This window comes from Bombus vosnesenskii, unplaced genomic scaffold (genome assembly GCF_011952255.1).
Source record: "Bombus vosnesenskii isolate JDL3184/JDL3185 unplaced genomic scaffold, Bvos_JDL3184-5_v1.1 scf7180000013358, whole genome shotgun sequence".
Taxonomy (NCBI): domain Eukaryota; kingdom Metazoa; phylum Arthropoda; class Insecta; order Hymenoptera; family Apidae; genus Bombus; species Bombus vosnesenskii.
In genome coordinates, this window is record NW_022882992.1 from 25109 (window position 1) to 35894 (window position 10786).

The 10786-nt window shown below is 38.6% G+C and overlaps 1 protein-coding gene across 1 annotated transcript; it reads left to right on the top strand.

The window, feature by feature from the left end:
- The first annotated feature begins 8548 nt into the window (after positions 1-8548).
- LOC117237118 (jerky protein homolog-like) lies at positions 8549-10472 on the top strand. The gene has a single exon (XM_033500767.1). The coding sequence runs from the start codon at positions 8595-8597 to the stop codon at positions 10038-10040; it is 1446 nt and encodes a 481-aa protein (XP_033356658.1). The 5' UTR covers positions 8549-8594; the 3' UTR covers positions 10041-10472.
- Positions 10473-10786: the final 314 nt, after the last annotated feature.

Here is a 10786-nt window from a genome sequence, read left to right on the forward strand (position 1 = left end):
TCAAATCTAAAGTGCAAAGTCACGTTCCACTGATAAAAATAATTAGTAAAGACGAAACATACTACATAAACTAAACAGCAAACATTTCAAAACCAAGCCAATCAATAAACGAAGAACAGGAATGCTCAGCTACAAACGAAGTTGAAATGGAACCAATAGAAAAGAATGAAGAGAATAAAACCAGTATCGAACTAACCTACCAGGATGAAAGCTGGAAGGTGGCAAGTTGTAACAAAGAACGAAAAATAACACCAAACACAATCGTTAGGAAAGATATCGAAGCAGAAAGACAACAATGGCTACAAGAAATCACACTCCGAAACTCCTTCAGCGCACTGCCAAAGAAGAAAGAAACCGTTGTCAGCAGTATATGTACCACCGCGACACAAAATGACAACACAAATGTGGGAAGAGTACTTTCGACACTTAAGTGACAAGTATATTGCAGCTGGAGACTATAACTCAAAGCACACACTATGGGGATCAAGAATCACCACACCTCGAGGCAGAACCTTGGAAAAATACATTAGAAATAATAACCTCAATATGTTATCCACAGGAAGACCGACATACTGGCCGACAGACCTGAGCAAAATTCCTGACCTACTCGATTTTGCAGTTACAAAGGGTCTAAACGCAAATAAACCAAAAATAACACCCAGCCTTGAGCTTAGTTCCGATCATACACCCATAATAATTACATACAGAAACAAACCAATACTTTACAGCAGCACAGAGAAGCTATGCAATAAAACCCCCAAATGGCACATATTCAAATAGATATTAGAGAGCAAAATCAGCTGCAACATCCCACTGAAAACACCTGCACACATCGATCAAGCAGTAACAACAGTCACAGAAACTATCCAAGAAGCAGCTAGGGCAACCACTATTCCTGAAGCAACCAACAGACAAACAAAAACAGTTCCACTAGACATCCTCGAAAAAATTAGAAAAGAAAGAAAAGCGAAAGCAAAATGGCAAAAACACAGAACAAAAGAAAACAAAGACACCTAAACAAACTCGCAAAAGAAATAAAAAACAAAATAAAGGAGCACAACAACAACGAGTTCACAAAGTTCATCGAGTTCACGTGCTGTGGATTTGGTGTTGTCATAGATTCTGTGTTATTCTGTTGCGTGTGGAAATTGTTGTGTATCCTGTTTCGAATCGGCGGAAAAGTTTGCTTTGTAGTTGTTTTCTGACTACGCAGCCTTTGTAGCTGGCTGGGTGATTTCCACCGCAATTGTGACATTTTACGTCATTTATTTTTCCCGTGTGTGGGCAGTTAGGTGCTTTCCTGCGCATTTGACACACGCCGGGTTTCTGTTGCAGTAATTTTTTGTGTGTCCATATTGTTGACACCGCATGCATTGTGGTACATCTTTTCTGTAGCGCGGTGGTCCCACTGTTACTATTGTGTTTAGTATTTTTTTAATATCAAAAATTTCCTTGTTGTTGGTTCTGGGTTCCAGTTCTAGTAACAATAGTAGTAATGGTTGCTTCGTATCGTACCTTGTCATATTGTTTATAGTTCTTGTTTGGTCAATTTTTGCTAATTCGTCACTTAGTTTTTTTGTGTTAGTTTTTGGATACAGTCCTCTTATAACTACTTTGTAGCTCCTTTCCGTTATGAGATGGTACGTGTGGTATATAGCATTTTTTTCTTTTAATTCTTTTATCACTTTCCTATAAGTTTCTGGGGTGTTTGTTTGTATTTTTACTTGTTCTAGTTTTGTTTGTTTTATTATGTAGTTTTTCTTCCCGACTATATAATTTAGTCGATCTATAAGCGGGTCTATTATCTGGGCCTCGACAAATATTGATGGTGGTTTTGTTGTGTTCATTGATTTAGTTGTGTTTTTGGTTGCTTGGTCGTCGTTTATTTCTTCCGTAAGTAAACTGAAGGAGTTTCTTAGTGGTAATTCTTGCAGCCATCGCTGCTTTTCCGTATCTAGATTACCTGTTATTTTTCTTTTTTTGTTATAGCTGGCCGCCTTCCAGCTTTCATCCTGTTGGACTGTTTCGTTATTGGTATTATTATCTTCGTTATCCGTTATCGGATGTTTGCTGGATGTTTGAAAATTTCTACGTTGACTGGAGACATGCCCGACTTGGTTGCATTTGAAATATTTCAGTTGAGTTCTTTGGGCAAGTGGCATTCGTTCAGCTTGCCGGAAGTTTCTTGGCATTGCATTAGGTGTTGGGGTTGGTTTTCTAATGGTTGGGTTGGGATTATAGGTCGTTGGTCGTTGCTACTCGGAGAATCGTGGTCGTTCCATTGGTCTTGGTCGTCGACTTCGATCTTCCCTGAAGTATCGCTCGATGTCGGCGACTTTCTTTTCAGCTTCGAAGATATTGTATGGTGGATTGGCGAGTAATAATTGTCCTATTTCGGTTTTTAGGCCTCGAATGAAATCGGTTACGGAGTCTCTTAGTATTCTATCGTTCATTGTTCGTCCAGAAATTTCATCGGAATATTCGTTTGTCATAATATATTGTAACTTATTGAACGCTCTGCGGAACATGATGATATAGCTTTGAACATTTTCGTCGTAGCGCTGTGTTGTTTCGCGTAGCTGGTCTTGTATCTCCCTAACGGAGGCATGGGTGGCTACGTTTCGTCGTAGGGCATCGTACGGATGTCCGTATTCGCTGATCGGTATATTACGGATGGCCATTGCGTCTTTACCCGTAATTTTCTCGATCTTGATCATTTTGAGTAAAAGTGGTTGTTCGCAACACATGGCTCGCATTTCACGTATTCGCGTATGAACTCTTCTACTCCGATATCGTCTTCGCCATTTAACTGTGGAATACATGCTATCGCGTCTTTGGATCGTAAGCTCGGAGAAGCGAATTGCGGTAAACGGTCTTCATATGAGGGATAGTTGTCTGCCTCTGGTCGAATCGGGGCAGATGGTGGGGGAGTTCTGTCTCTCGCGGCAATAGATTCGTCCATGGTAATAAGGGAGCCTAATTCTGTAGTAGCGTCGTGTCCTAATTTTATTTTAGAGATATTTCTGCCTAGTAGTTCTATCTCTGCTGCACGTCTCGTGTTCTCACTGTCGGCTATCCGTTGTGTTTATTCTATACGTCGCGTAAGAAGTTCGATTTGCTTAGTGAAATTCTGGTTTTGTTTCTGCATCGCGTCGAGCATGGCACGAGTCGAATTATCCATAGCTCCGATTGTAGAAGCGGTATTAATAGTTTCGTTTTGATTTTGGTTTATCATATCGCTGCTCGCATTTCACCTGTGACATCGTCGCTGTACTTTACTTCTTCTACACGGCTAAAAAACTCAACTACTTCTTCTACGCCGCTAGAAAGGTCAACTTCTTCTACAAAGTCTAACGTCTAAGTCTAACGTCTAAGTCTAAGCTCGAAAAATCTAATTCACATCATCTATCTAAGTCGGTTCTCGGGATTACCGAACATTCACTGACATACTAAATTTAACTAAAAGAGCCTTGCTCTATTGTGCATATCTATCTTATGTTCGTGCGACAAGTTCTCATCTACGATTTATACCTACTCAACAGTGTAACTGAAGTGTTGGAAATAAAAACCTTATAACCCTGTGAATCACAGTGTTATACTAACTGAATCACCCCTATTATCTTAACGGTAATCAGGGGATCGATCAACTCGTGGTGTCGACTATTATAATCGTAACCGGAACTTACGACTCCCGTTGATGTCTCTCCTCGCGATTGCGTCTCCCCGCGATTGGTCGAAAAGAAAGATATCCTAAAATCGGATCGAATTCCTGTAACAAACTAATTGTATCATCGCTTAATAATATATGACGTGTTCATTATATAATATTAAATATTGTTAAATATACCAGTTTATATTAACCCTGTTAATTCAGTGTGCAACTCATTTGAACTACCTCTGTTATCTTAATCGAAACAGGGGAACGACTAATTCGTGGCGTCGATTATCAGAATCGTAGAGAGAATTTACGCCTGTCGCTAACGCGTTTTCCATGCGACCGCGTCTCTCCGCGAACGGTCGTAACATATGTGTTCGTAATTTTTTTTTTATTTAGCTGTTTACATTCACAATTTGTCCAGTTTGGACTGTTACGCCATGCGGCTTGCCATAGATCATATTCTTAACTGCCCGGCAAAACAAACATTGTAGTGGCAAGCGCATGGTTCATTAAGCAGGGCGGCCTCCAGAAACGTCGATTCGTGGCCGTTATTTTATCTGGCGTAAAAGAATGTGGCGTGATCCGAAGGTAGTGGGGGTCGCCTTCCAGAAAGAATCAGAACGTTTCGAGAAGCCAAACAGTCCACACATATCTTGTATCGCGCATTACGTAGTCACATTTCTTTTTGTTGTTCCATTTATATCTTTCTAGTTAATAAGTTGTTGCAATAAACATTAATTTAGTTGTGTTAATTCTGTGAAATTTCATTGAACTACCCTTATTATCATAATCGAAATAAGGGAATCGATCAGTTCGTGGCGTCGATTGTTTAATCGTAACGAGAACTTACAACTCTCGTTGACGTGATATCTCGCGATCGCGTCTCTCCGCGAATGATCGAAACAGGACATTTGGTAGAATTTTTTAGCTGTTTCTTGCGACGCACAACTTACTAACGACCAGTCAGGTGGCAAATGATCGGTTATTTATCGCGAGCCTTGAACGTTATTAGCGTCCAAGGTGGAGGATTATAATAAATGTAAAGAGCGAGGTTTAGTTCACCTTATTTATTCCACTCAATACTCTGATTACAACTGTCTTTAAGTTATTGAATTCCACTTACTACTCTGAATACACTGCCCGTAAGTTTACTGATTATCCTGTTAAATGTAATGTTCACTGACTGAATACTGCTACGTGTTGACTCTTAGGATACTGGTGCAAGAGTGAGTCCTGTCCATAAGTCTACGGATTATCTTGTTAAATATACTGTTCGTGGTCGGTGTGTCTCAAATCTGTTCCTAACTCATCATTGGGTAAAGCCGTATGTTTGAGGATGGGCTGGCTGCCTTCGTGAAGGTTCGTGCGCGGGTGACCTTACACTTGGCGAAAACCCGCGTGTCCGGTCTTCCTGAGATGTAGCATAAAAATAAAGCAATTTCTTATTTTATGGGTTTTTTCCGGGAGGTCCTAAGGTACCTGGACTGTACAATAGGCCCACTGTTTATGATGGGTCCGCATTACGGTACCCTTGACGGTCGTACTGCCCGAGGCTCGCGTCTAGTGGTCATACGGTCGCGGCAATTACCAGGCAACCACTCCAAATCTCGAACACTGTTTGATTATCATGTGGGTGGCTACCTTCAGCGGGATACCATCTTCGTGTTTGTTAGGTTGTGTCCTTTGTGAGGTCTGCTGGGGTTTTCCTTTTCAGTCTTCTATCCACGTTTAAGGTGTTGATCGTTTTCGCAGCTAGCCGGTTTGGGTGTGTTCCTATTCTCTCTTTGTAGTTTCCTGCGTATCTGCTAATTTTCTCTTTAACAGTTGGTATTCCCAGGTCTTTCCGTGTGTCCTCGTTTCAAACGTACCATGGGGCGTTTACTATTGTTCTAAGAATTTTATCTTGTACTGTCTCTATTTTGTTTATATGGCTCACTGCTGCCGCCCCCCCCCCTAGTGGTATTCCATACGTCCAGATTGGTTTTATGATCGTTTTGTATATTTTTAATTTATTTTCTATGCTTAATTTGGATTTTCGACTTGTTAGGCAATGCATTTGTCTCCTTGTTGTCTGTATTTTTTTATAGGTACTTGACTTGCCTTGTTTGCGGTATGTTCGCGCTGTTCAGTAGGATGTCTCTGCCTTCAGAGTATGTGTCCTTGATTTTTATTACGAAGGTTCTCTTGCTTAAGTAAGATTTTATTAATTGGTATATTTGCTCCGGGAATTGTTTCCTGATTGTTTGTAGAAGGCTTTCGTGGTTTATTTTGTCGAATGCTATCTCTATGTCCATAGAGAGGGCTGTACAGTATTGCTTGTTTTCTAGTGCTAGTATTGTTTCGTTGACCATTCTGTGCATTTGCTCTATAATGTAGTGTTTGTTTCTGAATCCAAATTGGTGATCTGGTATTAATTATTCCTCTATTATTGGTTTTTTGCGGTCGTATATTATTTTCTCTAGTATTTTAGAAAACACAGGAAGTAGTGATATTGGTCTGTAAGATGTAGTTTGGTGTGGGTCTTTGCCAGTTTCCATAGTTTAGGAAAGTATTGAATTCTTAGTACTGCATTGAATATTATTGTAGTTAGACATATCGCGTTTGGCGGAAGGTTTTTCAAGATTTTACCATTGATTAGGTCGATTCCTGATGCATTCTTATTTTTTGTTTTCTCGATTATGTTTCTAATTTCTTGTGCTGCTGTTTTAGGTATGGTGTAGTGTTTGTCAGTTGAGGTACTAGTGGTTTGCGCATCCTCGTCCGTATGGCATTTGGGGTTGCTGTTGTTGATATTATGTGGTGTAAATGTGTTGTAAAGGTGGTTGGAAAATTCTTCAGCTAGCTCTTCGTTGCTTCTTGCCCATGTGTTGTCTGCTTTTCTGATTGCTGGGACTAGTTTTATTGGTTTCTTTATTTTTCTCGTGGCTTTCCATAGGAAGTAGTTAGTGTTCTCGTATGCAAAGAGTGACTCTATGAATTTTGTGAATTCGTTATTGTTGCGCTCTTTTATTTTTTTTTATTTCCTTCGCAAGTTTGTTTAGGTATTTTTTGTTTTCTCGTGCTCCATGTTTTTGCCATTTTGCATTAGATTTTCTTTTTTCTCTAATTTTTTCGAGGATGTCTAGTGGAATTATTTTTGTGTGTCTCTTGGTTGGTTCATGTATAGTGGTTGCCCATGCTGCTTCTTAAATAGCTTCTGTCAGTGCTGTTACTGCCTGTTCGATGTGTTCGGGTGTTTTCAATTGTATGTTGCAGTTGGTTTTGCTCTCGATTATTTCTTTAAAAGTTTGCCATTTGGTGGTTTTGGTGCATAGCGTCTCTGTACTGCTGTAAAGTATTGGTTTGTTTCTGTATGTAATTATTATGGGTGTATGATCGGAGCTAAGCTCAAGGCTGGGTGTTATTTTTGGTTTATTTGCGTTTAGACCCTTTGTAACTGCAAAATCGAGTAGGTCAGGAATTTTGCTCAGGTCTGTCGGCCAGTATGTCGGTCTTCCTGTGGATAGCATATTGAGGTTATTATTTCTAATGTATTTTTCCAAGGTTCTGCCTCGAGGTGTGGTGATTCTTGATCCCCATAGTGTGTGCTTTGAGTTATAGTCTCCAGCTGCAATATACTTGTCACTTAAGTGTCGAAAGTACTCTTCCCACATTTGTGTTGTCATTTTGTGTCGCGGTGGTACATATACTGCTGACAACGGTTTCTTTCTTCTTTGGCAGTGCGCTGAAGGAGTTTCGGAGTGTGATTTCTTGTAGCCATTGTTGTCTTTCTGCTTCGATATCTTTCCTAACGTTTGTGTTTGGTGTTATTTTTCGTTCTTTGTTACAACTTGCCACCTTCCAGCTTTCATCCTGGTAGGTTAGTTCGATACTGGTTTTATTCTCTTCATTCTTTTCTATTGGTTCCATTTCAACTTCGTTTGTAGCTGAGCATTCCTGTTCTTCGTTTATTGATTGGCTTGGTTTTGAAATGTTTGCTGTTTAGTTTATGTAGTATGTTTCGTCTTTACTAATTATTTTTATCAGTGGAACGTGACTTTGCATTTTAGATTTGATAATAGTCTTTTTAGTAAAAGACACGGATTTCCACCATTTGGCGATGAGCGTTGACGTTCGTAACTTCCTTTTCGCCACTTGCCGCACTTTTGGCGAAGCAGTTTTACACGTCCGTTTAGCTCGGCTGTTCGGACAGAACTGTCCACGAGAAGAAGATGGACCAAAACGTCTAAAATGAGTCAAACTAACACTAGTAATAATCATTTTATGTGAAAAGTACGAAACTCTTTGTTCGACGAATTCATATTTCACAAATATGTTCTACGTTGAATTTTCTACAGAAAAAGACTCTGTATTCAAATTACTCGATATTAACAATAAAGCACGATGACAAAATTACAATTCATTATTAAGTCTTGTATCTTCGTAGTTAAAGTTATTATTTTTTCCTTTTCAAAATTACGTAAAAATGGTCGATGAATAAATCCATGAAAAGAACGTTTGTAATATTCGTAGAATCCATGAATTTTTAGTCTTCTTAAAAAGTTTACCGTTTATAGGATGGACAGAAGTATAAATTCAGTTAGAGAAAACCATTGATTTATAAACTGTTTGCATTAAAATTGTTCTTATTCTCATAATACTCTCATACTAAATTCTTATTTTCGTGCGGCCTGCTTAATGTCACCTCTCGGTCGAATACTATTTGTTATTTTGATATACAGCGTAATCTCGATTATACATTACGTACATACATCATCCGAACGTTCTATCACCAGAATATACGTATATACGTATATACCTATATACTTATATACATGTTTAATACACATAGTATTTATTTCCCCCTATCAAAATTGTCGACGACAACAACTGTCGAAATAAAATCTCGTCTCAACATTTCAGTGCGGTATTTACAGTCGAAACGTTTCAAACAATAATGACGTCAAAACGAAAATCGATACATTTGACAATTGCCGAAAAATACGATATCCTTGAGATGAGAAAAAGATGTGAATCTCGACAATCTGCAATGGAAAAGTACGGTATTTCACACACCACCTTGAAGCGTATATATGCACAAAGCGAAAGGATTAAAAAACAATTCGAAAGCAGTAAGGAACTTAGCCGTGACACAAAACGTTTAATACGACGTACAGTTGATGTAGATAGAGTTATTCACCAATGGTATTTACGATGTAAGGAAAGAAACGTACAAATCACAGAAGCAGACCTACAGGGAAGAGCTCTAGAAATTAATATGAAATTACACGGATATCCTAGTTTTAGTGCCGGTCGCCCTTGGTTCCTAGGCTTTAAAGAACGTTTCAATATTACTAATGCGGATATCAGAGAAGCTGTTCCATTCGATACTGAAAGCGCTGCAGCGGAAGCCTTTGCAGTTGACTTTAACAGATTACTGCATGAACGTCAGATCGCATTGACGAACGTTTACAATGTCGTTTACACAACAATAATGTGGAAAATAGTACCAGAAAGAACTTGTATTATGGACCATGCGAAATCGACAGAAAACCTGGAAATGTGCGAAGATTACGTTACTGCAGTTTTTTGTGCAAATGCTACCGGATGTCGCAAGTTGCCGGTACTGCTAATCGGTACCGAACCAGATGTTCATGCTTTATACAATTACGATACAGAAGCCTTCTCAACTATCTACAAATCAAAAGAAAATGCTTGCATGGACAGTACCATTTTCAAAGACTGGTACGAAAATCTTTTCTTAGAATTAGTCAAAGCAAGACAACGGGAGAACGCTCCCACAGAGCAACATTTGTTGTTACTCGATAATGCTATGTCACTTCACAATCTCGATGATCTTCACGATTTAGATCGTTCCGTTACAGTTATGTCTCTTCCAGTTAACGTATCACCACTCCGTCAACCAATGAATTGTGGTATAATATCATGTTTCAAGCGAAAGTACCGAATAGAATTACTGAAAACATCGATGCCAATAACTGTTGGCGGCACGGAGGAGGAAATGATAGACGTCCATAAAGAAATATCCATGTGGGATTGCTGCCGCATTGTACATGATGCTTGGTTAAGTGTCGAAGATGCAATACTGACAAACTCGTGGGACAGACTTTTGACGGTGAGAAATGTGCAGAGTATAGAAGTCACAGAAAAATGGGAATCTGACATAAACGATGTACTTGGAATGCTGATAGATTTACCTGGATGCAAAGAGTGCGAAGAAATAGATGTGTTTAACTGGTTTTCTATTGAGAACCAATATAATATAGTCCAGAAGAAATGTGTCGAAGAAGTTCTTCAAGAATTTAAAGACAATCCAGTGAACATAACTATTATAGACGATGAAGCTGGGCCTTCTCGTGCGAAGCTCTCAAAAAGGAGCTAACGTGGCTTGAAACACAAAATGAAAGTAACTCGGTGGAATTGCTTCTATTAAAACGCGTGTATTAAAAAATGTGTTAAGAAATATAATATGATTTAGCGATAAGTAATTGTGGAACCCGTATGGTTTTATATAGCGTTCAATTGTTTCCTTGTAGCATTTGGTTTGATGTACAGAAAAAGCTGTTTTCTATCATTCAAACACATTTATCATTATTAGTTCCAATAATCAAGATTCTGTTATGTATGGAAGACAAGGAAAGACGCGTAATGTTATTCTTGTATTTACGTTCTCTTTGAACTTTATACTTTGAATTTGGCAAATTAGAGTTTAAGTAATTGTTAAATTAAATGTTTATTGGGAATATAGAGATGGATCGATGAATGTATTAAACAAGTATATTGTCGCACAAATAAATGATGATGACTTTAAAATAATATTTAAAAAATGTCTTCTCGAAAACATATTATCTACCAAATAGTATAACCTTGCCCTGTGTCACAGGGTAAATTTGACTCCGATAAGATAGTTAATCATAGCTGCTCATCAGGAGCCACCGCCAGGGTAATATCCAGTCACTCCAAACATAATACATCGATACATACACGATACATGATATTATTAATCATTGAATAAGTGTGTGGAAATAAAGAGCTCTATCTCCTGTTTTGAGATCGACACTTTGTAATAATTTGATTAATTATTACGCTACACCTGCGTAGTTTTTTTCATAATATTAATAACGAAGT

Bases quoted from the DNA above. Each gene is read 5' to 3' on its own strand.
- LOC117237118 (XM_033500767.1), top strand. From the start codon at position 8,595: ATGACGTCAAAACGAAAATCGATACATTTGACAATTGCCGAAAAATAC.